This window comes from Brassica napus, chromosome C6, assembly GCF_020379485.1.
Source record: "Brassica napus cultivar Da-Ae chromosome C6, Da-Ae, whole genome shotgun sequence".
Lineage (NCBI taxonomy): Eukaryota > Viridiplantae > Streptophyta > Magnoliopsida > Brassicales > Brassicaceae > Brassica > Brassica napus.
The window spans coordinates 6487161-6514772 of NC_063449.1; the positions used below are offsets into that span (position 1 = coordinate 6487161).

A 27612-nucleotide genomic window follows, 5' to 3' on the forward strand; every position below is an offset into this window, starting at 1 on the left:
AAGCTATATCATAATTGGTTAATTTTAATAATTTAAAATAAATAAAATTAAAAAATTGAAACAAAACCCAACCAATCATCCACTTTATGTCCTAACCATTTGAAGTTTTTTTTACTAATCCAAGGTTTTAAAACCGAACGGAACTGAAAGATCAAAAAGCTTATCTAATTAAGCCAATTAAATACATTCATAATATTTGTTTTATAGATATTTAGCTTCTAATCTGATTATATAATTTTATAAATTACTTTTAAACTAGGTGTTTTATCTGCACTTGTGGGCTTAATAATTTTACAAAAAATTGTAAATAGATATATTATCAATTCAAAAACCATTAGAATATATTATTTACATACTTTTGAAATATTTTATATATATGATAAAGTTGTTTTATTTAAATAAAATATTTTTTATTACGTAAAATAAATTTGAAAACATTAATATATCCATAAAACTTTATACATGGATTTATATTTCTTTTTAAAATATTATGATATAAAATATTTTTGAATAATATAATATAGAATCTTTTTAGATAATGTTGATTATCAAATTAACGAAATTCCTTTTTAATTTTTATGGGTAATTATATATTAACAAATATAATTTAATTATTTGTTAAGGGTAATAAAGACGTTAAACACTCTAAGTTTTAACAGTGAGAACGAAAAAATCACTTTCCAAATAATAAAATAAATATTTTTTAAATTCTTTGCCAATTTTTTCTTGAAATGATCACAATTAGTGATTTTGATTGTCTTAAGAAATTAATTTTAAAACATAGATGATACATTCTAACTTATGTGATATATATATATATATATAGTCGGTTTAATATTACTAAACCAAATATAGTAAAAAAAGTATATAATATTTTAATATTACTAAAGTAAATATAATATAAATTTAACTATGCAAAATTTATAAAATTATCATTAGCATTTTTTTAATTTTTTAAATTATTTTCAAGATAATGATAAATCATCTGATTTATTAAAATTAATAATTGAGAATAAATATGACTAAACGTAAAATTACTTCTAATAATTGACAATAATTGTGAATCAATATGACTAAACGTAAAATAGATAGATAGATGAATAGAAGAAATACAACTAATAGTAAAGTAAAAGCGCTGTAGTTTGGGAAGCAAGTATCTCATGAGCAGAAGTATGTTTACATAAAGCATAACAGGAAGAATAGAATTACAAGAGAAGAAGAATAGGAAAAATCTCTCGTCAACAAAACTTAAATTGTCTTTTTCAAAAAAAAAACTAAATTGTCTGTATTTTTTATTGGAACACTTGTGACTAACTCACGACATGGCAACGGTATTTGTGATGAGAAAGTTTAAACATGTCTCTCATTACTTAATTGACTGAGTACTCGCAAAAAATATGCAACAAATTTGGGACTTGGAATCTTGTGCTGTGTAGTCAATAGTTGAATCTTATAGTTGAGAGATTGGGGAGTTGCAGTTGTGGATCAAGAATTGGCTCATGGTAGAGGTTGTTGTTTCCATTGCTCCTGGGAGAACCATTGTTCTTGTTTGGTATAGGCTGACCAGGTGGAGCGTTTGAGGTGCTTCTTGAAAGATACAAATGAGAAACAGCATTAGAGGCGTAACGGGGTAGCAGACACTCAAGTAGCTCCTTATTATGATGCAGAGGAGGTCCATAAAACATATATCCTCAAGGCAGAATCAATGATAAGTAAAAGAGGGCAAAAGAGTGTTCAGGAGGAGGATTTGCTTGCATCTTGTGTGAGACGGTTTCACTTCATAATGCTGTCTCGGAGATAAATAGATATCACCTCATCTTGATTAATGATATCCGGGGCACTGATGCTTGGGACTATCCTCGTCATTTAACAGAATGATAAAGTAGTGTCTTATCTAATTACTTGGACGTTGAGTCTTCTCGTAGTAAAGTCATGAAACATGTAATACAGATGGTTTCTGATTTTTCTTATATCTCTGCTCTGAAATTGTTCCTTACACAGGTGAAGCTCCCGAGAGAACAGAGTTTTTCCTCTGATCCCAGTGCAATGCCTTTAACAAGTTAACAACTATGTTTCATAAGAACGATGTATAAAAAGCAAACCATTAAAACCAAACACCCGTACTGTCTCAAAAGGCAATACCACCAATTGCTAACTTTGACCGACAAATTCCTCACAGGAAATAAGACAATAAATAGATCTTTTAACTAGTAAAACGGAAATACAATGGTATCAAATGAGTAGAGGTTGTTCAGACCATACGGATTCTGTAATCACCTCCAGATCAATCACTTGAGTTTCATTGATGCAAATGATGCAGCTATATCCAACGCTACGTTCACTTGGGAGGCATCAGTTCCCTGAAACCAGAACAACATGCTCAACAATCAACCTATATGCCCATACTTGGACTGAGATACATTAGCAGATCATCCCCAGACGCGAGACCACTCCTCCCTTTCCCGCATCTCCCTTTTAGAGGACCCAATGCAGCAGTCAGCCACTCAGTGACGTCTAGTTGCTTGAACTTGTCAGATTTGTCTGGAACTCCTGCACACAACCGCCTTGTTGGTCGCCTCATTTGTGCTGAACACCATAATCGACATTCCCTGCATGATTCACCAATAAACCCTTTAGTTAACTTTATTTACCCTTTTCAATGAGTAGATTACTAGAAAATGCTCATCGTAAGGCTGAAAAGACTTTTAACCTGAAACTGAGCAATCCTGGCAAAGATATCCGTTTCTTCCCCTTTCTCTTCCTTCCATGAACTCTTTAAACAGACCAGATCACAAAAACTTCTATCTAGCCACTTGAATACCAAAGTGTCTACGCAACCACATTTACATCTGGCACACGATGGTCTAGAGTTACCACTGTTGCGTACAATATTAACTTTTGCATCAATTATGTTGATATGGTTTGGCTTCATGTATATTTCCTCTCCCAGTAAGCATACAACGTGAACTGTAACTGTACAAGAGTCACAAGTGTAAAGCCACTCTCTTGCATCTAACTCAGTTTCGCAGATCTTGCACCAAAAGTGTAGATCCGTTTTTTGTTTTTCTCCGTAGCAAAGAGTGAGTATGATGGAACCCAAAGACTTAAGAAACAAGTTATGTCAATTTTCTCTTCATATTCATTCTCTTCACAAGGAGCCTCTTAAATACAAACTAAAAATACTAGTGGATAGATTCGAAAATATTGGCAAAGTGGGTCGCAAGGACGTTTTTATTTTGGGCTTTGGGTCCGCTTTAGTTTTTATTTTCGGTTTGGGTCGCGTCGCTTTTTGACCCTATACAACTCATCCAGCAAAGACGTATCACACCCTCCTCTGTCTCATAAATTGCAAGCTTGCCACTGAAGCCTTCTCACGTGAGAGAGACTGTCGCGATTCCCAAGACAGACGTGCCGAGTAACTTCTCACCCGCAAACCACCGTGGTAATTAAACAGCTTTCTTCTCTTCTCTCTTTCTCTCTCTCCATCGAATTATGCTGCTTAACCTAAAAGTCGAAAAGTCTTGTCTCCTTCGGAGCTCTCGTGACGACTTTAGCACCTTTGAGCTCCGATTCACTGCAGCAGCTCAACATCGACTTTAATTTAGATTTCTATGGTTTCCCAGACGAACGCCGCAGCGACTTCCGGTCCTCGCCGTCGAAGATCCACACCCACAACCCGCAAACAGGCCCGGCTTCAGAAGACCACTCGACACCCTGGTACTTCTAAAGGTTTAATCTATTTCTCCTTTTCAGAACTCGATTCTGTCCTCTCCTGAAACTCTGCATGTCACCACCGGAATGCAGCAGCTGTTTCAGGGTCTCATTAGTTTTAGATCCCTGTAAACAAGCTTTTACAATATCTGACCATTTTCTAATGAGCAATCATCTCCTTTTGTAGTTTCCGACTCTGACGGAGATGAAACGGCCTCCTCCATGGACTCCACGGCACCGACATCTCAGCCGGTCGAAGACCTAGATGACGATTCATCTATGCAATTGCCTACAAGACTGTTTGCTCCTGGCTGTTTCCCAACGGCTTTGCGGCTGAACATATACTCCAAGGCCAATGTCATCGGAGCTGTTGCTGCTGCTCTAGCAGGTTCACCAGACATGGACGTTTTACTCGGCTCTTAGTTTGGCAGATTGTTTCACCTACCTGTTGCTCGTTGCCACAACTCAACTAAGCTGATTGGAAGCCTTCTCTGCCGTCAGCTTATTACGACACGAAAATACGAACTTTGGTACACCTTCGCTACTCATCCTCTTCGTTTCTCTCTAGATGAATTTCACTCGATAACTGGCTTGAACTGCGGCTCATTCGATGTTGAAGATTCAGACTCTGAGGAGACTGCAAGTAGTATTATGTGGCAAAATTTTTTTGATACAACGGTGGGTGGTATAACCATCGGTAAGGTTCTTGAGATGCTACGCAATCCATTTCTTGCGAATTGGAAACGACTTTGTTTGGCTATGATAGCGTTGGTTGACGGTGTGATAACCCGCCCTTCGGGATAAAATGGTTGAGAGAGCAAAAATCAGAATCTTGAGCCGAGCATTTGGGAGTCTAAGTATCAGGAAGAATGTTGAGTTTTGATCACATAAAACTTGACATGATTCGAAGAAAAGAGAAGACTGGTCGAACATCAACTTGGTGGTCGAACCGCGGGCGGTAAAGATCGATCGGCAAATTTCGAAGAACGAGGTGGTCGAAGAATTGTTCGCGAGGGAACTATGAGTCAAATAGGCTGCTCGACCATAGTTAGAAGATGTCTTATATTGATCAGACGGACGTTTTAGAAGCATAACATTTTTGGAAGCACGACGTTTCAGAAGCTCGACGTTTTTGAAGACCGACGTTTCTTCATCACGAAGTTTTCTCGGAAAATCTTCATATCAGTAAAATATTATTCTGGAGACATAATAAGTTGGAAGCAGGATGGGAATTAAGCAGGAAGGGAAGCAAGCACGACGGGATCAAAGCACGACGGGATCAAAGCACGGCGGGAAAACCCAAAATCGGGCAAAAACTCTAATTTCGGTATTATGAAATTTTTCGAGGAAGCTGGAGACTCGGGAAATATTTTTCATCAAGGTCAGAAATATTTTGGAGTCTATTAAGAATATTTAGCTCATCAGAACGAGAGCGGAAAAATATTCGGGGTTGATCGCGGGTCGAAAATATGTCGGAAGGGTCAAAAATCGCGTAAACCGACCAAGAAGCTCGAGGTGTCTCTATGCACATGGCCAGGACGTTCTGTCTAGAATATCATCAGCTGAGTGTCAACAAAAGAAGGAAGTGTAGACGTGCATGGGTGCTGAACATGCAGCTTGACAAGTCGTAGCTCGAGGTGTCGCAATACCTGCGATCAGCGCATGCGAATCGACACGCAGAGGGCGGTGTGTCGCGACGCATGCAGTCCAGCCATGCAGCAAGACATCTGGACGTGAGTGGTGTTCTATTGCATGTGTGTGAGACATGCCTCACGACATGTGTGCAGCATGTGTCGCCGCGCATGCGACCGGAAGCATGCAGGCTGACACACAGTCGCTCGGGTGGTGCAATATTACTGGTCGAAGTTTTCTATAAATACCAGCATCCTCCCTTCAGTTTCATTCATCCTTCTCACACCAAAATCACTTAAATACGTGGCTTAGAGAGAGAGAGAGAGAGAGAGAAGTAGAAAAAGAAAGTAAAGGGTTTGGAGCTATTTCGAGGGGTTTAGAGCATTTTCGAGATCAGTACTCTACCAGAAGTCCAAGGAAATCGTCCAGAAGCTAGAAGAGGCTCTGTCCGAGTTCAGAACGGTCCATTCCGGTCCATTCCAGCCCATTCGAGATGTCAGCATTGGGGTTTGGCTAACCTCTCTCCGATCGACAAGCTGCTAGAACACTGTGAGTTGGTTTGTTTGAGTTCCACTTGGAACTTAGGGAAGATCGAGTATTCATATAGAGTAGAATGCTCACACTGTTGCATGATAGAGTCTTTAGGGTTATTTATTAAACTGGACTCAGTTTAGCACGGGCTATGCTGAGATGAAATGGAATTAAGACTGAGATAATAACCTGACTAGGACTAAGATGATCGATTATAGTTGAATTGAGATTAAGATTTGATGCATGTCTTGATTATTTATTACTTGGTTGATTAGTTATGGATTGGACATGCCTTAGTGATGATTGCTTGGTAGTGATTATTGTTTGTGCAGGGATAGTGGTAATGTTGTTGTCTAGGGGATCTTTGGCCATATAGGCCGATCTCCTGGTTTTGATGTTGATACTACGGGTCCTATGCCATATAGGATGGACTACGAGTATTTGTTGATATTGTCGTAGACTCCTATAAATTGTTTAGTTTTAGGTTGGAGTCTACTCCCTTAGGTCTTTCCTAGGGATAATTGTGTAGAGTGTGTGTTATGCCGACAGCAGGTGCGAAACCCGCCCATGCTAGGCATGTTTTGGGGTGGACTAGTGTTTCCTCGCCCTCGTACCCAGCGGGTTCAAGAAAACCCCTTATTCGCTGGATCGGGAAGACTCAGACGAACGGGGTCATGTCCTATGGCTGAGTATTACACGACGGTGTAATGTGGCAGTGACCCGAAGGACTGTGGGCTGTCACGTGGTGACCCGAAGGACTGTGGGCCGCGGTCGGTTGAAAGTTCCTTCTTCTGACCTCTGTGGTAGGAAAATAGGATATTTCCGATAGAGAGGATGAACACGAAGTCACCAGGGCCCAGGTTAGAGTGTTGTGTTAGTGTGTCATATAGGGTTATGGAACCGTCGAGTTAATGTAGCACCGATATACGGTGTTACGAGTAAGATCGAGTCATTGGTAGTTACTATCTTATTATTGTTGTGGTTGTGATTGTTGATTGATTTATTTGCAGGTTCTGATATTAAGTCCTAAGTCTGGTTTAGGTACCAGATTGGGCTTGGTGTGTATTTGGTTAGTATAGGCCTGACGTTGGCCTGTACGTCTTTGAAGGATTGCTTGTGAAGGGTGGTGGATATTAAAGCTATGCGGTATCATTGGTTGGCCGATCATGTTCTTGTCTGATTGTTGGTCGACCGATTAATGATACTTGTATAATATAAGTGTCTAACACTACATGAGTACTGAACTCAAGCGTATATATGGTTAACTAGGGATTGGTTGTTGGCTTGTTTTAATGCAGGTTCCCGTTACTTGAAGCTAGATTATGGCAGGAGGCCAAGTCTAACTTAGTAAAGGTTTGCTTAGCATTAGCTTTTATTGCATGCTAGGGCTAGATTGATTGTTATTTTGGGTTGTCTGGGTTAGAGTCTAGGTTGCGGGTAGAGGCCGCCAGCTCACTGAGTAATACTAGATTACTCATCCAACTCCGTTGTCCTTTTTGCAGGTCGCTTTAGGTAAGGATGATTGGATAGCATGGTGCTGGACGTTAGGACCGCCGGTGTAGATTTTCATGCCTTTGGTAAATGGTATTGTGAATTGTGTTATGTTGACTCGATTTGGCATTAGGCCGGGCCCATTCTTGAATTATTCAATGTATGAATATTTCTTAAATCAATAAAAGTAATTGTTTTATGTGTGCTTCATGAGTACTCTGATATTTGACTAGTCCGGTCTAACACAACGTTAGGTCGTAGTACGGGTTGAAAAGCCTTAGGCCTCGATCTAACTGAAAACGCTAACTCTAGGTACGCGTTGCAAAGCCTTGTGCCTTGACGCAGCGGGACGAGTTAGTGGATGAACTGGTCGAGGTCGTGGAGTAAATTTTATGACTCTGACCGGATCCTTCCTAACCCGTCACGTAGCGCTTCCGGACCATGGTGTTGGGTTGGACGGTCAGTCATGTTCTTGTTTGATTGTTGGCTGGCCGGTTGGTCTTTCATCTCCAACCCTTGGTGTGGGTCGTCCGTCGGTAATGTTCTTGTTTGATTGTTTGCCGGTGGGTCGACCTATGCTTAGGACGGTTCGGGGGTGTTACAGACGGGGTTCTTTGTTGTACTAACAAAACTCTGAAGCTCACCGCCAAGTATGTCGAAATGCTCGCTGACGTACCATCCTTCTTGAACTATCCATGGGGTCGACTATCGTTTGTGTACACCCTATCTCGTTTTTGCCTCCCCCTGTCAGTAAAGACATCCCTGACCCGCTGTGCGAACTGCAGATCCGGTTATCTCAACAGACAACCGCATGCTATGGTTTTCCCCTGGCTCTCCAGTTGCTTGCTTTCGAAGCCGTGCCTGAGCTCTTGGCTAGAATTCCTGATGGATCCAACACAGCTACTTTTTTGGAGAACGCTTCGGCTTGTGCGAACACTGTTGTTATCCTCAAGACAAAAGACATTGTCGATGTCGAAGCAAAACCAGATGTAAGATATTTCTCTCTCGTATTACTGTCAACGTTTCGGCCATCTGTAACATTTATTCATTGATCTATTCTATCTCGCTTCGTAGGTGACCGTGCACTTCAGCCTCCTCCCGGAAGCCGAGCGCCACCTGTGGTTGGACGAGGTCAAAGACTGGCAAGTAACTCATTTGGTACACCTCCTTAGTTCTGGCCATACATTTACTACTGAAGATTTCAGAGGTAGAGACAAGTCCTTTCGTACTCAAGGGAAACAACCAGAAAATGCGCCTCTTCAAAAGGAAGACCAACCTGAAGTTATTCCCATCATCCAGCATAATTTACAGCCGCGTAAACCTGCAGCCGTTGTTGTCGAAGACCTAACATCATCCGAACATAACGAACCCGAGGTCCCTCATCAGTCAGGAAGTTGTCCAGACAAAGATTTGAAACTGTGGATTTCATACCAGCTTCAGAAAATGGCCAGAGGGATCTACGAGCGCTTAGAAACTATGGAGAGAAACATATTAGGAATTTACTCTCACTTAGGTGTGTCCCCACCTAACGTCAACAGCACATGGAAAAGGAAGGCGGATGATGCTAATCATGGACTCTCTCATTCTCCGAAAGCTGATGGTATCCAAACGCAGCGGCCACCCGGTAAATACATTCCTATCCACTACGCTCTGCAGACGGCTTATAGGTACACCCACCTAAGCAAGGATAAAAATTTACATATTCTGATTTGTTCTGTGTTCTGACCCCAAAAGAATTCTCAGGGAAATATAGGATGCACCCCACCGTACTTCAACAAGGTGACTGGAGTCGAATACGACTGTGCCCATGATCGTTCTCCACCGTTGGATGAATATGTGTTCTATCAGGTTAAGTGAGAGAGTTAAGGTTTCTCCAAATGTTGTTGTAAGTTTAGTGTACAATTCTGATCGGTGGTGTACGGTTTTGTTACAGGAACCACATACACTAAACAGTGTACCTGATAAATCGAATTCGGAAAACCCCGTCACAACGGCCACTGTTTATAATCCTCTTATATTTGTTCGTCCACAGTCTAATGTGTCACCAACCAAGGTGACTGAACCTCTTTATAGTCAGTTTGTACTTTTGTAGCATATCAGCGTTTCAATATTTTGTTTTAATATTTCTATGTTCACACTTCTTGCAGAGTGGTATAGACCAACTTCCCTGTATAAGTGATTTGACTCCGACCAAGCGCTTCCGCGATGAAAAACCTGTGACGGTCACGTGGGAAGAATCAAACCCTCATGCCTTCAACTCGGGGAAATGGTACCTGCCAGTGAGACTCCACCATCAGCTGTGTATCCGGACTCTGTCCCAAATTTACCATCCACCAGAACTACAGATGAAGTGCAACCTCTTTCCAGAGACGTAAGTGCTTCAAAAACTCAGTCAGCTGTTATAGAGGGCGCTGCACATGCTTCGGTGGCCGTTCAAAACAAAAGATCCCCGGTTGAGGAGGAGGATCACTATGAAAGTTGCCAAGAAAATATCTCCATTGATTCCCAGTTGCAAGAGAAACACCCTGCAGCTGTAGAAACCTTGCCTGGTTCTGACACAGATGAGGACGACAATTCAGTGGAGAGTGGTGGTAAACGTCTGCGCAAAAATCCCAGAAAATTCGGGGAGTGTACACCCCAGATGCAAGGTTGAAAGGGTTGTTCATGAGCGAGAAGAAGACTGAGTATATGCCCCTACCCAAGACAAGTCGTGCAATTTTTAAGAAGTGTAGCGATATTCTCAGTGAAAACCTCGTGCAGTAAGTTTGGGAATTAATTTTCTGTTACAAACATATAGACATCTTGTTCAGGCTGATTCAAAATAGCGTTCCCGCTGTTTTAATTTGCAGGCAGTTCGAAATGAAGACCTCTCACATTGTCACTAATTCTTTCTTCCTTGACATAGCTACACCCGGGAAATGGTTGTCAGACGAGGTACGACTATTTTTTCCAGCCTTGCACAGTTATAAGTTTGTCTCATTAATTTTTGCTGCAAATAATGTAACACAGCACATGAATGTGATAATGCAAATGTTGTGGTGTCGTCGTGGGAGGGTTCTGCAGAAAGACCGAATGGCAATGTTCGATCCATACTTTACGAAGATCAAAACCTCGAAATGGCCCGCTTTCAATGAAGATGAGGATAATTTGGGTTTTGATTGGGGCACAAACATAGCAGCTTATATTACAAGAAAGAGTAGGGGCAAAAACCTTATGTTCGAACTTGGTTGCGATGTCGACATGGTGTACGCTCCAATGAATTGGGGGAGGAATAATTAGGTTAGTCTTTGTATTAACTTGCGGACTTCTAACGTTACCATCCTTGATTCGTTCATCACTGGGAATCCAACTGAAGCAGATGTTGATGTACAAATGACTCCTATTCTGAAGTCCTTACCATATATACTTGAGCAGTATGTCAGGTATACAGTGTACCAAATCAGTGAAGGAGTGCGATTTTACTCGTGGAATCAGGTTGATGGCATCTATCACAACAAAAGGGGTGGTGACTGTGCCCCTTGCGCCGCTAAGTTTATGGAGATGCATTCTAATGGTGATGGGAAAGAAGAGAGTAGTTTGATAACAGACAAAGTTGTGGATAAATTTCGCGAGCAGTATGCAATGGACTGTTACGAGGAATTCGTTGGCGATTATCGTGTTGCAAACGAGGCCAGTATGAAGTAGAAGTAACTTGATTCTACCTATCTACTTTCGGAAATATTTTCCGCATGTATAATAATTGAACGCGTGTTTCTATAATTTGTCTGAACCTAATATCTACGTTTTTTTTGTAAGTATGGAAGAACTTATCTTTAGAAGAACTTTTACCTTTCATTGGAAGAACTTATCATTGTAAAACAAAGTTTGGACGAACGTAATATATTTTACATATTGAAACACAAGTTTGTATTGACTGTCTAGTATTTAGTTAGATTGTAATAATAATTCATTCCATAGTTCATATACGATACCATCTCCATTTGCCAACCTTTTACTTGCAACGAAAAGTTAAATGTTATAATCTTTCAGAATCTTCGTTATATTGGTAGAAATGTTGAATTTAAAGGGTGACCGTACACTCATCCTTGAAAAGGCTTATTGCCGTACACTTATACATTTAAAGCGTACACCACAGGTTACAGCTAGTAGAAATCATTGGGGTAACGGTTTTTAAGAAAATACTTAATGTCGTCAATCTTAGCAGCATTATTCTTCTCGTCTTCTTCTATTATTTTAATACGATTTTCCATCGAATTTAAGCTTCGAATTCTGCGTTCCTGGCCATCAACTTTCTTCTTTAGCATCTCGGTTTCCTCTTCAATAGCCTCATCCCATTCTTTCTTTCTGTGCAAGCCGTCATTCTGCAAAGTAGAGTGAAAAAGTAAAATTTCAGAAACTTAGAAACAATATGTTATATGTTTGTTACCTCAAAGGCTTTGCAAATGAAGTATTTCTTTCCAATGTCTGCTTCTGCGTTACGGATCTGTATGACAATCTGGCCACCGTATGGACAGAGACGTGGATTTCCATAGTCAGAGTCGGCAACGGTGTAAAGCATGTCCATATACCTCTTTGCTCTTTTATCGTCGCTGTAGCTTGGATCCGTCATTCTAAAAATTTGCGATAAAGATTGAATGGAAGGACCAATTTTAAACACGATTTGTAGTGTAGATGTGAGTTTAAATGTTCAATCTGACATTCCAACCCCCAAACATTGATTCGTCACCAACCAAACAACATTCATTTATTTCCACCACCAAACCTTGTTAAAATGGAGATAATATTAATTAAATATTTTGGTTCCTTTCGAATTTTAATGATGACCCGTTTGTGTGGATTCGAACACCAATATAGCTGTAAGGAAAGAATAAACATAGTGTCGGAACTGAGATGCAAATAATTTAGCCGTTACGAGAGATTTAACCAACAAAAAATATTGCCGTTAGGGAAAGATAAAGTCACCCTGGTTTCCCTATATAAGGAGATTGAACTGAGATGTTTTGTATTCACACCAAAGAGCTCTGGTTTGCTCAGAATTCACTGATCCAAAATTTTCAGGTGATGACGGATCCTTACTATGCCGATGTGAAACAATGGAAAAGGGATTATGATCGGCGTTAGATGGTTCTCTTTGCTAACCATTGCATATCCAAAACCTGTGTGTGCGGTGGTCCTATTACACTGGCAACCGACGACAAAGGAATGAGTTACTACGAATGCAGAGAGTATGAGGTTAGTAATGAAGTTCATAATTGTTAATAAATTCAATATTTTGGGTTTTTTTTTTTTTTTTTTTGACGTCGAACGGCTATTCTATTACTCAAGCTTGAGGTGGTCTGGGTAACCAGACCGGAATAGAACAACCAATGAAAAGTAACTCTCTACGAAAGCTCCTAGCAGTCTTAGCTAAAAAATCAGGAAGCTGATTGCGCACTCGTGGTACATGGGTAATTTTGAAATCCGGAAAACAAATCTGCAGCGTCTCTATCTTCTCCAGCTCTGTCGCAAATCTTGGCCACTCCTGGGGTTCATTTATCATTGCAATCAGCTCCTTGCAGTAAGTTCCAAAGCTCTGGCACGGCGAGTGTTGAAGCATGTTCTCCATCGCCCATCGCAGCGCTTCTACCTCCGAATGCAGCGCTGATTCACATCGAGTGAAGTTTCGTGTTCCCATAAGTTGTATGTCCTCCCTACTATCCATCCAGACTCATCCACATCCACTAAAGCGGTCAGAAGCTGTCCAAGATCCATCTAGTAGACAGATATTACCCAAGCTTAAGACTTGGTTTGCATCATTATTGGTAGCCTGGACGTGTGGTGGTTTCGTCTCATTCGCGTTAAACAGGGTCTGACATTCACTCTCTGCATATCGAACGAGTTCCAAAGGGTCTCTGTCTATACCCCTGAAAAGCTTATCATTGCGAGCCTTCCAAATATACCATATTATCCAGGGATAAGGATCCCTGCCTTGGTCTGGTGCAATGATATTATTCTTCCTCCAGAAAAGATAGTCCATGTTTGTGTAAACGCTTGCCACTGGGAATAAACCTGGACTTGTAGGAGTTGCCGATAAAGACCATACTTGCAGGGCTGGAGGGCATTCAAATATTGCATGAGTTACAGATTCCTCTATTTCCCCACACCTTGGGCAATAATTATCGCACCTCATATTACGCCTTACTAGATTCCTCGTTACTGCTACCTGTCCCGTTATCAATTGCCATATAAGATGGCACATCTTCCTTGGCGATGGTAACTTCAAAGCAAAGGCTTGAAGTTTAGTGATACTTGGCTCTAGTATTTCCTTTTCCTCTCCTTGCTTCAACAGGTTCTGAGCAACCCAGCATCCAGATTTGACTGTGTATTGGCCATTCCTCGTGTAGTTCCAGCAGAAAGTATCTCGGCGATGAGTAGAACTTATGGCCATGCTGCTAATGAGTGGTATATCATCAGGATGAACATAATCATCTAGTAGTCCTACATCCCACTCCTTTGATTCCTGATTAATGATGTCACTGATCCTCATGTTTAGGTGCATCACAGGCGCTATAGGTCTAGCTGGTCTAGCAGGTGTTGTTGGAATCCACAGATCCTCCCACACCCTGACATCATAGCCAGAGTGAATCTTCTGTCCGATACCTAGCAGTAAAAGCTTCCTTGCTGCGGAGATGCTTGTCCACACATATGATGGGCTGCTAGTAGAGATCGCTCTCAATGGCGTGGTCATCCTATAATATCTCCCCCTTAATACTCGGGCAACCAGTGAATCAGGGTATTGGACCAGTCTCCATAATTGCTTTGCCAGTAGTGCTAGATTGAACTCATGAATTAAACAAAAACCAATACCGCCCTCCTCTTTTGGTAAACAAACCTTTTCCCATTTCGCCCAGTGTATTCCTCTTTTTGGTGGATTCGAGCTCCACCAAAATTGTGCAATGGCACTAGCGAGGTTTTCACAAATCTCCAATGGGAGCAGAAACGTCGACATAATGTATGTTGGAAGAGCGAGTAAAATGGATTTGATCATTACTTCCTTTCCCGCCTTTGAGAGCCATCGACCAGTCCATCCATTGACTCTATGCATCAGATTATCCTTTAAAAATGCAAAAAGTTTACATTTAGAACCACTAATATCCTCTGGGATCCCCAAGTACTTTCCCATCCCTCCATCATTGTGTATTCCAAGTGTATTTTTAACCTCTTGCCGGGTGGCTGCATTAATCCTCTTACCAAAGAGTAAGGAAGACTTGTCAAAGTTTATACATTGGCCAGATGCTTTACCATATTTCCTGAATACTTTCATTACTTCCTCACATTCACGGGGCTCCGCCTTACAGAAGAAAAGGCTATCATCAGCAAAGAGAAGGTGAGATACCGAAGGACATGCACGTGTAATACGCATCCCCGTTATATTCCCTTGGTTCTCTGCATGATTGAGAAGGCTAACGAGCGCTTCCGTGCACAGAATAAAAATGAAAGGAGACAAAGGATCTCCTTGACGCAAACCTCTACCTGGAACAATATTCCCTCTTGGCTGCCCATTCATGAGAACTTTGTATTTGACCGACGTAATGCACCTCATAATCCAGGTGATCCATGTCTCAGAGAATCCCATCTTACGCATCACAGCTTCGATAAACGACCATTCCATCCTATCGTATGCCTTACTCATATCCGTCTTGATGGCCATCCTCTTATTACGTCCACTCTGTTTAGTCCGTAGGGCATGAAACATCTCTTGAGCAATCATGATATTATCTGAAATCTGTCTTCCAGCAACAAAGGCCGACTGGGTTTCTGATATCAATCCTGGCAAGACTTTCTTTAGTCTCTGGCATAAGACCTTCGAGACGATCTTGTAGCTAATATTGCACAAGCTTATGGGTAGAAACTGAGCCATTTCATTAGGCTTAGTTGTTTTCGGGATAAGGCATATGTTTGTATCATTCAGACCATTGGCTATATGTCCTTCAAACAGGAATTTATTTACCATAAGAGTTAAATCGTGCTTGACTATATCCCAAAACTGTTGGTAAAAAAGTGCAGTCATCCCATCTGGTCCCGGCGCCTTATCTGGATGCATAGCAAAGAGAGCTAATTTAACCTCCCATTCAGAAACAGGAGTTGTGAGGCTGTCATTCATTGATTCTGTGATCGTCGTAGGAACTTCAGATAGCGCCTCTTCAATGTCTTCTGGTGTAGATGTTTCGAAGATTTGCCGAAAATAGCTAGTAGCAATGGCTACCAGGCCTTTCTCATCCTCAACTATGTTACCATCAACATCCCGAAGCTGCGTGATTTTGTTCCTTGCTCTCCTTTGCTTCGTTAAGGCATGGAAAAATTTGGTATTTTTATCTCCCTCTCGCAGCCAAAACACTCTACTTTTCTGTTTCCAGAACATTTCTTCTGCCTTAAGAGCATCTGAGAGTTCCTTCAACGCTGCTGCAATTTCCTCCGTCGTCGCATTGTCGTCTGCATATAAACCCTCAACTTTCTCCTTTAACTCCTCCACTAGCTTTGCCGAGTTGATATTGTGTTGTTTCCTCCATTCACTCAAGGCTTTTCGACAACTAGAGATATGTTCCATTATAGTCGCATTGGGGGGTAGATCAGGAGATTTCCATCCCTCAAGAATGACTTGCCTCAGTTCTTTATTGTCTAGCCATCTCCTATCAAATTTGAATTTCTTTGATCTTCTCGTTGGCTTTGTCAGTATCTCAGCAAGAATCGGACGATGGTCCGATCCCCATAATCTCAAGTACTTGGCATTAGAGTGTGGGAACTTCTCATGCCAATCAACATTTCCTACTGCTCTGTCTAGACGACATCAAACAGTTACACGTCCTGCTCTCTTCCCTACCCATGAAAGCATGTCCCCTGTAAAAGGAAACTCTAACATCCCACAGTCTGCAAGCATTTGCTTAAAAGGTAGGAACGAGCTATCAGAACGCTGTCTCCCTCCTTCCTTCTCATTGTGACCCGTGATTTCATTGAAATCTCCAATCATGAACCAAGGTCCAGTTCTAGTTGTTGAGAAACGCGTAAGACGTTCCCAAACTTGATCTCGTCTTTCCAAAACAGGGTCACCATAAACAAACGTCATAAAGACTTTTATTCCATCAATGACTGCCTCAATGTCAATCATTCTGTTATTCGAAAATAAAACATTAACTTGAAATTCATCCATAAAAAATAAAGTTAAACCTCCGCTGAGACCAAGTGGCTCAACAGTAAACAAATGATCAAATCCTAAATTAGCCTGAATGTTTTGCAACTGCAGCCGCTTATTCTTCGTCTCAGAAAGAAACACAAGTCTTGGGCGATGCTTCTGACACATCTCCGTAAGGCGTCGAACTGTGAGGTCGTTTCCAATCCCTCGACAGTTCCAACTCAGTGTCCTCATGGATGATCCCGTGATGAGTTTTTGGAACCCATCAATCCATTACCTTTGGAGGAGCTACCTCTCGGCTTCTTAGAAGTCTGATGATGCCGCTTTGGCCTGCTTGCGTATCTAGTCATATGAACTCCTTGAGACGAAGAGAAAGACTTACGTGGAGATCCCCGACGAAGGACCTCAAATTTTTTACTCTGGAAGCCCAATGGGACAGTCGCTCTTGTTCCTTGCTTACTGTTCTTCAAAGCTTTAGCCTCATTGTCGTTATCATCCTGGCATGTAGTCTTCATGTTCGTATCATGCCTAGCCGCTGTGTCCTCCATCTCTTTGAGCTCCATGCCTAGCAAGTCCTCATCTGGCGCATCACACTCCATCACTTCCTCCTCCTGCTGATCCTCAATGTCCATATCGTTCAAAGCTCCAATGATCTGATTATCGCCATCAGTGGCTGCTGGTTCCTGTTCACTTAGACTCGTGAAAGAGAGGGATCGAGTAAGCCCTTTAGCGCGCTTTGTGACATTCTCTTCCATGTCGTGGCCACTTCGAGATGGCGTAACAATAGTGCTAGCCAATCTCTTAGCAGTTTTACCATCTCCTGACCCGATGCCTTGATGCTCAATAGGGCCGTTGAGTTCGTCATTTCTGATGGGAGCAGATTGGTCATAGGGAACAATCTCACGAGAGGGTACTGCTGGTACGGGATGCTTGATCCTTTCCTCTTTCTCTTGCCAAGTTTGCCTCTGAGGACGATCATATGGACCTGTAGAAGCTCGAGAACCCCCATATCTGTTGTTCCTAGAACGATCAGAATGATGTCGCAATATTTTGAGTTAAAACATGAGGATCACTATATTCTATCCTTCAGGATGATGGGTTACACATTCGGCATCCCTGTTTTGATGCTATTAAAGAAGAGCTGGAGGAGTTAAAGCAGAAAGTTGCTGAGGAGGCCAACAGCCGAATGAATGTGGGAGACAAGATGAAGAAAATGCGTGAAGATATCAAACTTCTTAAGGAATTATGTATTGAGGTGAGAAATGAAGTTTATAAGAGTAACTTTATTAGGAAAAGTATTGATCGAGGTGAACGATTTGAGTTTTCACATGAGGATCAATATCTTATATCCTTCAAGATGATGGGTTACACAGTCGGCATCGCTGTTTTCATGTTATTGAAGAAGAGCGTCTGGAGTTAAAGAAGGAAGTTGCTGAGGACTCAAAAAGCCGAATGAAGATGGAAGATGAGTTGAAGGAAATGCGTGAAGATATCAGGCTGCTAAAGGAATTATGTATGTAGAGGGATGTTGACTCACACTAATAACTCTAAGTAGTAATGTTATATGTTGTCCTTGCTGTTATTGTCCCTCAAAATAATGTTGCTATTTTCAGTTAACGTTGGTTTGTATTTTTATCGACGTACAGGTTTATTAACGTACAAGTTTATAGAAATATATTAAATGGTCACCTTTCTTTATCTCTAATTCAGTTAGAAACGAAACCTGGTGTACAAGAGTAACCGACACGAACCAAGAGATGCTATGTACACGAAACAGTGTCGTTTACAAACGAAACCTGGTTCACAGACCTATTATACAAGGTGTGATGTACAGACCTGATATACACGATCTGATGTATAGACCTGGTATACAAGAGGTGGTGTACAGACGAAACTTTGTACACCTTAATTATGTACACCATTTTATAATCAATAGTGTAGAGTTATAGTGTAGTACAAGAGTTGGGAAAGATGGGGAAGGAGGGGCAGATGGGCGAACAAAAAAGATGGAGGTGTACGTGGTCAGATGTCTCCAACATCGGAAGTGGGCGCAAATCCAGTGGACAAATATTCGAGGAAATGCAGTGGGAGCAAATTTAGTGGACAAAGGACCTGGTGTACATTACCTGGTGTACATAGGAAACTCTACACACCGTTATTATGTACACCATTAATATGTACACCATTTTATAATAAATTGTGCAGAGATTTGTACACCATTTTATAATTAATAGTCTAGAGATATAGTGGAGTGTTCTATTGTTGAACTTTACATATAAATAATAACCGTTATTATTTAAAATTTTAAATTTTTTACCATGGTTCTTTATAATGGAGATTTCTAAAGTTGAACTTTACATATCCGTTTGTATTGATCTAAAAAGTATTGCCATTATAGCCGTTAACAAAAATCTAAAAACTTGCCATTATAGCCGTTAACAAAAATTTAAAATTATACCCGTTAGGAACATTTTCAAATGTAGCCGTTATAGAGTAGGATCCGTTAGGATCGCAGGCAAATATAGCCGTTTGGAGCGACGGCAAATATAACCGTTAGGCGTTCACCTATTTAAGCCGGGGGGGGGGGGGGGGGGGGGGGTGGGGGTTTAGTTGTTTAAATCAAGCGGACTTCTATTTCTGTAAGCACAAAAAACAATTTCTCGATCTTTCCTGTACTCAAGAATCTGCAATGGCAGATCCTTACTATGCTGATTTGAAGTAATGGAAAAGGGAGAGCAACTGGCGTGAGTCTGCTATGCTCATCATTGCATACCAAAATGTTGTTCTTGCGGTGAACCTATCAGTGTGGAAACCGACGTTAAAGGAAGGAGTTACTACGTCTGCAAAGATTTTAAGGTAACAATCTCATAAGATAAACTATATTTTTGTGACAATCTCATAAACTAAACAATTTTCCTTTCTCTTATCCAGGATGTTGGCGAGCAAATTCGACATGACTGTATTAAAGCCTTCGAGGAAGAGATAGATGAATTAAAAAAGGAGGCGCATCAGGAGCTAGAGACCAGAATGAATATGCAGTTTGAAATTGCTCAACTGCGTGAAGAGCTCAAAGATCTGAAGGAGTTACTTAAGGGTCTAGGTTTAGGGTTAGGTTTAAGGGTTTAGGGTTAGGTTTAAGGGTTTAGGGTTTAGGGTTTAGGGTTGAGGGTTAAGTATTATGAAAAAATGTAATTTGCTTTCCTTTTAATTATCTGAAATAATGTAATTTTCTTTGCTTTCCATGAAATAATGTAATTTGCTTTGCTTTCCATGAAATAATGTAATTTGCTTTCCTTAAAATTAACTTTTGCTTAACAATGTACTAGCAAAAAATTATGTAATTGTTATCTCAACCAAGTGTTTTAAATTAAAGTTTAAAAAAAAAGAACTACAAAACCTGAACTGTGGTATGTAAACAATTATAAATGGTTTACTATCAGTCCGATTCAGCGCTAGACTCAGAACCTGACTTGTGATTATTCTGAAGGTATTCCTGATAGTCCTTTAGATCTCCCTCACTACCGTAGCACTCCTCACTCCCTTCTTCTTCCGTATTTGGTTTACACGACTCGTATGCGTCATAGCCATGTTCGTCTTCTGGGTCCTCGTTTTGCTTGTATTTTGTTCTAGCCTTCTTCTTCGGGGGCTTTGACGATTCATCTGAGTCAGTCGGAGATCCCTTCGATTCAGTCGAACTCTGACCTTCTTCAACTCCTAATGCTGCATGCATGATGTCGTCGATGGTTGAGAACTCAGATGAACTGTTTACCGAACGTATGTCCTCCCTTAAGCCATCTCGATAAATCTTCACCAACGTTTATTGGTCGTGATTTTGAAGAAGACCCCGTGCCAGAAACGATGTATTTGTACTCTCAGACGGACGAATCTCCCTGCTTCATTTTGCACAAACCTTCATCAACTCCTAATGTCGCATGCAAGATGTCGTCGATGGTGGAGAACTCAGTTGAACTGATCGCCAACCGTATGTCCTCCCTTAAGCCATTGCGATACATCTTAACCAACGTTTCTTGGTCGTGATTTTGAAGAAGACCCCCTGCCAGAAACGATGTATTGTATTCTTGGACAGACGAATCTCCTTGCTTTATTATGCAATTATTTGGTAAGATTATGGTATTCGTTGTGTGGTATAATAATAGTTTTGAGGGCATTTATATAGGGAAATAATATGGCGTATGACGGTGAGATGAAGATATGCGACCAATGGGAAAATTGAAGTTCTTAAATGAGTTTTTGAAGGGTTGCGAAGGGTTTGTGATAACTGTTGTCCACCGTAAGGTACATAACTGTTGTTGATTAAAAACTTACAAGGAAAATTCATTCCGGTTGAGGATATTCTATGTCAACCGGAAAGTGTGATATATGGTAGTTTTGGCATCTTGTATACATGCTTTTAAATTGGTTTTCAAGTCTTTATCGAGTCTTCCTAGTCCTTTTCGAGTTGCATTGGATGGGAGATAAACCAGTTGGAGGAAAAAAAGAGAAAAATAATGCAATTTGGAGTTTTTCACGCAGAGCAGTCGTGCGGAGCGGTCTGGCGTGCCTGTTCCAACGACAGAGATTTTAAGGAAGTTTCCAAATATTTCGGGATTTTACCTAGGGCTTCCCCCTTTTTCTCCTGCAGCCGCCAGAGACCTGCAATATATATTTTCTTATTATTCTAGACATTCGACGGGACTTTTTAGAGAGATTTTGGAGAGAGAAAACTTGTACTCTTGTTAAGGGAGAAGAATCTCTACATCCTTTGGAGAATATTTCTAAACCCTCTTTGCTTTTTATTATTAATTCTGACATGTTTTCTTCATCTGTTATCTCTGTGATATCTCTGTGCATGGCTGAGTAATCCACTTGCTTAGTCTAGGGTGTTAGGGTGTTAGATCCGTGAGTTAAACATAGATAAGTGAATCCATTGATTGTCTTCATTCATAACTATTCTTAATGCTTGCATTAAACTGGCCGCTTAATGTTAGATCCTAGGTTTAACATGTTCATTAACCGTGTAATAGGTTGCCAGATCTGTTATGAATGAGCATTGCATCCCTAGTCAGCGAGAGTAGATATTAAGGTGTATTGTGAACATATCAGACTTGATCTCTAAAGCTTGCTAGCGCGTCTCGATCCAAACGAGAGTTTAGGCATCAAGACCGACTTGCATAGGAATCAATACCACGAGAGTGGGTTGATTCAACCTGAGTGATCCGAGTTCTAGACTTACTCTTAATTGAACTTGAATAATTGTTTGGCACACACTTGTTTAACACCCGATAAAACCACCCTAGGCTTGCATTCTTAATCATCTGAAAAACCTTAAATCAATCTCTTACTTGCTTGTTACGAAACCCTCAAATTTTAAAACCCCCATATTGTTTTAGCTTGATATTGATCCTATAGAAATAAAGTGTAATCATTGGTCTCTGTAGATTCGATCCTAAAGTGCTACATCGACATACCATTTGATTGTGGTAGTGTGCACATTAGGTTAATTGGTGTGCGTATACACGTAATATCAATTTGGCGCCGTTTCTGGAGACCATCTTTTTACCCTTATTTTTTGGTTATTTATTTAGTCTAAGACCTCTAACTTTTTCTATACTTTTTGTTGTAACTAATGTTCCAGGTGCATGACTAATAGACATACTCGGAGAAATGCACGAGGAAAATTGGTTACACTTACCAACCAGGAGCTAGCAAGGTTAGAAAGAACGAATCGTCAACATCCAAGGAAAACCGACACCACTATGGGTGATCAAGCCAATCAGGATGATCTTATTGTTGCAATGGCACTCATGCAGCAGCAGATGCAACAGTTGCAGCAGACCATTCAAGCGCAGGAACAAGCAGCAAACCATTCAAGCGCATGAACAAGCTGCTCAGCAGCAGCAGGAACAGCAGGCACATACTGCTTCAATCGGGCAGAGAAACCTTCCTTGCAACATCTCTACTACTCGTTCTGCCATAATTCCTCCAGCCTGCACCTGGCAGGGCTTCGAGATCAAGCCTGCTTTGATCTAGTACAGAGAAAGGTGTTCTCTGGTATCTCTACAGAAAATCCAATGGAGCATATTGAGAGCTTCGAAAAAGTCTGCAGTTTCACTCGCGCGAATGGCGTATCACCAGACTACATCAAGTGCATGCTATTCCCATTCTCTCTTGATGGAAAAGTTGCACGGTGGTTGAACTCCCTCCCTACTGGCTCTCTCACTTCATGGGAACAGGTCCGATCAGCGTTTCTCAACCATTTCTACTCTAAGGCGAGAACAATTGCATTGAGGAACAAGATCACCTCTTTCAGACAGCTCACTGATGAGCCTTTCTGCGATGCATGGGAGCGCTTCAATGACTATCGCAGAGAATGTCCTCACCATGAATTTGATGATGACTACCTCTTGGGAATTTTCTATGATGGAGTTGACTGGAAATTTCAGAGTGCTATGAACTCTGCCAGCAATGGAGACTTCATGACTCATACCACTGATGGAGCGTTTGAGCAGATTGAGAACATTGCTGCTACCTCAGCCAATAAGAATGAGGAGAGCGATCGCTCCAAGAAAGAGAACAGTTCCGACACCCAGAAGATAGATGAACTGACTGCCAAGGTTGATCAGCTACTGAAAAACAACCAAGGGCACGTCTTCAGCATGAAGCAAGCTAGGGCCGGGCAGATTCAGAACCAAAACCAGCGACAACCGCAGAGCAATCGGCAAGCTGTTCCAGCTACCGGGAACAGTCAACCAGATAAGCTGAAGGGTCTGGGTATGATGATGCAACAGCTGTTGCAGGGTCAGCAGGTTCATGGCAATGCATTAAATCAGGTTTCTACAGACATCAACACTAGGATGGACAACATGTTCACCGAGCTGAATACAAAGTATGATACTGTGAGCAACCACATTAAGAGGATTGATGTTCAGCTTGCTCAAACAGCTGAGAGTGTCAAGAGGTAGCAAGGTACCCTTCTTGGAAAGAGTGTGATGAATCCTAGAGTTGAGCACTGTAATGCAGCAGAGCTGAGATGTGAGAAAGTTGAGGGAAAAGAACCAGAGCAACTGTCTGCTGAGACTGCTCTAGGCGCAGAAGAGAGAACAAAGCAGCCTGCTAGCTCTGAAGTGACTGCTTCCGACGAACCTATTGAGATTCCACCAGTGTGAGTCTATGTTCCTAAGGTTCCATATCCAATCCCACCTAAACATCTGATGGATCCTATTAGTGCAGAGCAGCTGGCTGGGTCTACGAAGATGGTAAGAAGGCTTCCTGAAAAGATCTCATTTGAACATGCTTGGGAGATGAGGCCATTGCACATATTCTTCAAAAATTGTAGAGAATGCCAAGAGGAAATCAAGGCACTATTTACTGAAGCACTGACACCATCGCTGAAGGTACTGCCTAAGGTTGATGACCCTGGAAAGTTTGTTTTTCCTTGTTCCATTGCTGGAGTGGAATTCAAGGAAGCTCTTTGTGATTCTGGGTCTAGTCTGAACCTTGTCTCAAAAGCGATTGTAGACGAGTTGGGCATTATTGATGTTGAGCCTTCTCTGGTGACTCTGGCTTTTGCAAACTCTTCCATGGCAGTCCCTTATGGCACAATTCGCAACCTTCCTGTCTAAGTTGGGAACTGTATTCTCCATACTGAATTTCAGGTTGTTGAGATGAGCAAGGATCATGAGATGCCTTTGATCTTTGGAAGGTCATTTATGGCAACAATAGGAGCAGTCGTCGACATGCCTAATAAGAGAGTCTCCTTCTCCAACATCAACAAGAAGGTTTTCTACAAGGCTGTCCCAACCATATCACAAATCCGCTACGCCTCTTGCATCTCAATGGTTAGTGGAGAGCAGCTGGAAATTGTTCCTAAGAAGGAGCTTGGTAAAAAGGGTGAGATCAAAGAAGTCCTGGATGGAGATCCTCACACTGATACCAAGAAACTCAGTGGGAATGCAAGAGTGAATGAAAAAGTCCAAAAGAAAAGGGTCAAGGGTGACCCTATTATGACTTTGATACCTCGGTTGTGCGATGAGAAATCCATTGAGTATGAGGTAAAGTGCAAGGGTACCTCTAAAATTTTCTCTAAAGTCAGAGTAATTCTCACACATGGGCTGAGAGAGAAACGAGAAGTTGTTGTGAAGGGGTTGTTGAGCAGAGTTCTGAAGTTGAATATGTCTGATGGTGGAGCTTGTTTTGGAACAAGCCCTCATAATCAACCCGACTGATCACTGTCACCAAGTCAAGCTAGTGACTTAAACCAAGCGCTTGGTGGGAGGCAACCCACTGGTAAGTGTAAATATAACTTGGTTTTGTTTTTGTTTGCTTATTTTCTGTTTTAATTTATTGGGTCTCAGGTCAAAAAGCAGAAAAATCCGAGATACTTAAAAATTATGGGTTGCTGAAGGAGCGACTTCTCCAGGCGGAGATCTTGCGATGGAACACCCATAATTTTCATGGAGCGCCCGCTCCACTCAGGTAAGTATCTCACAAAAAAAAATATTTATTCTTGTTTTGACCTTCTCTCTGATTTATTTTCACACCAGAGACGTTGTGAAGTAAGTCTGGGGGAGGGTTTTCGTCGTTTACTAACTCGTTTCTTTCTTTTGTTTTTCTTTTGAGTTAGTTTGAGTCATTTTTTATGATCTAGTCAGTCAAAACTTTGTGGGAATTAGGACCTTATTCCGTGTTGATCACTAACCACCTTGTGCTTTAGTTATCTTATTCAGTGACCTTAGCGGTGGCGAAAAACACACATGTGGACCTGGAACACCCTGACATATCTCACTTGATTCTCCAGAAGTTCTCAGCCGACCAGGTTACACTGGGTAGACTTAACTCCACCTAACTTGAACCTAATCTTGACTAAAATTCTTCTTGTTATGGGCATTAGATCAGAGAAATGAGAACACACTCAGGACTTCTTATCCTTTTTATCCATCTTGCTGATCCTGAGTGGCTAGCTCATCTTTAGCTAGTTCCCACCCTGCACCTTAGCCTTTATTCCACCTTCATGCATTTGTTTTTCAGTGTCATATGTGTAGATATGTGCAAAAAGGTCGGAGAGGAAAGGATCGACGCAGCCTCTTACTCGTTACTGCTGTAGAAATTAAGTCAGAAAGGAGAACAAGCAGATTAAGGGAGCAACCGCTCCATAACCAATGAACTGCGCAAGAGCAGGGGTGGAGAACCAGAATGGTTGCGAAATCAGAACCACCAGTGGCACTCAGAACCATCATGTATTATCTCCTTCTTCGTCACATCACCACATCAGTCTTCAAAAAAAAAAAAACGAAAATGAGGTGATGGAGAAGGGGAAGAAATCAAAGAAACATGAGCCACTGGGAAGGTCAAGCAAAAGAGTGGGTACCAAGTTGAAAGATTGGAGAGCAGGCAGATGATCTGATCATCCAGATGGCTGATCCAAAACGGAGCAGTCGTTCCAGATAGAGCAAAAACGAGTAGAGGCTGTGGACATCAATGGATCTATCCTCTCTTGCCATTTTGTGCGATATCCTGCATCCTCTAAAATGAAATGGTAACCCCTAAACACTCTTAACTCCACCATTAAATAGCTTGTTCAACACCTAGCCCGTCTACCCTGAATAGTGCCAATGATGAAAAGCTTACGCTACTCTTATATGAATGTAGGGAGTTTTGTCTCGATAGTGTTGCTTTTTCAGGTTTGAGATGTAGAGTATGTAGCCGATTTTTGAACAGCAGTCAGTGGGGTTCCGGTAAGGGTGTGTTGTCCTAGTTTTACTGCTTGTATGGTTCAGAGATTTGTGGTTAAAGTATGGTTGCTGAGAATATGAGAGTTCCCACACTTTCAAACCTTTCTCCCTGTTCTTGATACTTGACATTGTTTGAGGACAAACAAGGATCTAAGTCTGGGGGAATTGATATATGGTGTTTTTGGCATCTTGTATATATGCTTTTAAATTGGTTTTCAAATCTTTATCAAGTCTTCCTAGTCCTTTTAGAGTCATTACAGGTCTGGAATTGCATTGGATGGGAGATAAACCAGTTGGAGGAAAAGAAGAGAAAAATAGTGCAATTTGGAGTTTTTAATGCAGAGCAGTCGTGCAGAGCAGTCGTTTTGCTTGTATTTTGTTCTAGCCTTCTTCTTTGGGGGCTTTTACGATTCATCTGAGTCAGTCGGAGATCCCTTCGATTTAGTCGAACTCTGACCTTCTTCAACTCCTAATGCTGCATGCATGATGTCGTCGATGGTTGAGAACTCTGATGAACTGTTCGCCGAACGTATGTCCTCCCTTAAGCCATCTCGATAAATCTTCACCAACGTTTCTTGGTCGTGATTTTGAAGAAGACCCCCTGCCAGAAAACATGTATTGTACTCTCAGACAGACGAATCTCCCTGCTTCATTTTGCACAAACCTTCATCAACTCCTAATGCCGCATGCACGATGTCGTCGGTGGTGGAGAACTCAATTGAACTGATCGCCAACCGTATGTCCTCCCTTAAGCCATTGCGATACATCTTAACCAACGTTTCTTGGTCGTGATTTTGAAGAAGACCCCCTGCCAGAAACGATGTATTGTATTCTCGGACAGACAAATCTCCCTGCTTCATTTTGCAATTATTTGGTAAGATTATGGTATTCGTTGTGTGGTATAATGATAGTTTTGAGGGCATTTATATAGGGAAATAATATGGCGTATGGCGGTGAGATGAAGATATGCGACCAATGGGAAAACTAAAGTTCTTAAATGACTTTTTGAAGGGTTGCGAAGGGTTTGTGATAACTGTTGTCCACCGTAAGGTACATAACTGTTGTTGATTAAAAACTTACAAGGAAAATTCATTCCGGTTGAGGATATTCTATGTCAACCGGAAAGTGTGATATATGGTGTTTTTGGCATCTTGTATATATGCTTTTAAATTAATTTTCAAGTCTTTATCGAGTCTTCCTAGTCCTTTTCGAGTCATTACAGGTCTGGAGTTGCATTGGATGGGAGATAAACCAGTTGGAGGAAAAGAAGAGAAAAATAGTGCAATTTAGAGTTTTTCACGGAGAGCAGTCGTGCGGAGCAGTCTGGCGTGCCTGTTCCAGCGACAG

General features: G+C 41.3%; 1 protein-coding gene and 1 non-coding gene across 2 annotated transcripts; both read right to left on the reverse strand.

Moving 5' to 3' along the window:
• Positions 1-12987: 12987 nt before the first annotated feature.
• LOC125588306 lies at positions 12988-16468 on the reverse strand. Its single transcript, XM_048759589.1, has 6 exons — positions 16205-16468; positions 14872-16147; positions 14741-14790; positions 14564-14695; positions 13135-14458; positions 12988-13085 (listed from the first exon to the last, which is right to left on the reverse strand). Exons 1-6 carry the CDS (start codon positions 16466-16468, stop codon positions 12988-12990), a joined length of 3144 nt encoding a protein of 1047 aa, XP_048615546.1.
• A 6347-nt stretch (positions 16469-22815) lies between these two features.
• On the reverse strand, positions 22816-22922 carry LOC125589405. Its single transcript, XR_007325598.1, has one exon. It is a non-coding gene; the product is annotated as a small nucleolar RNA R71 (small nucleolar RNA).
• Between the last annotated feature and the right edge of the window lie 4690 nt (positions 22923-27612).

Coding starts and splice junctions, on each gene's coding strand:
- LOC125588306 (XM_048759589.1), bottom strand. CDS start 16,468: ATGACGTTTGTTTATGGTGACCCTGTTTTGGAAAGACGAGATCAAGTT. Junction 14,696..14,740: donor TTACACGTGCATGTCCTTCG/GTATCTCACCTT, acceptor TTCTTCTGTAAG/GCGGAGCCCCGTGAATGTGA. Junction 13,086..13,134: donor AAACCAAGTCTTAAGCTTGG/GTAATATCTGTC, acceptor TGACCGCTTTAG/TGGATGTGGATGAGTCTGGA.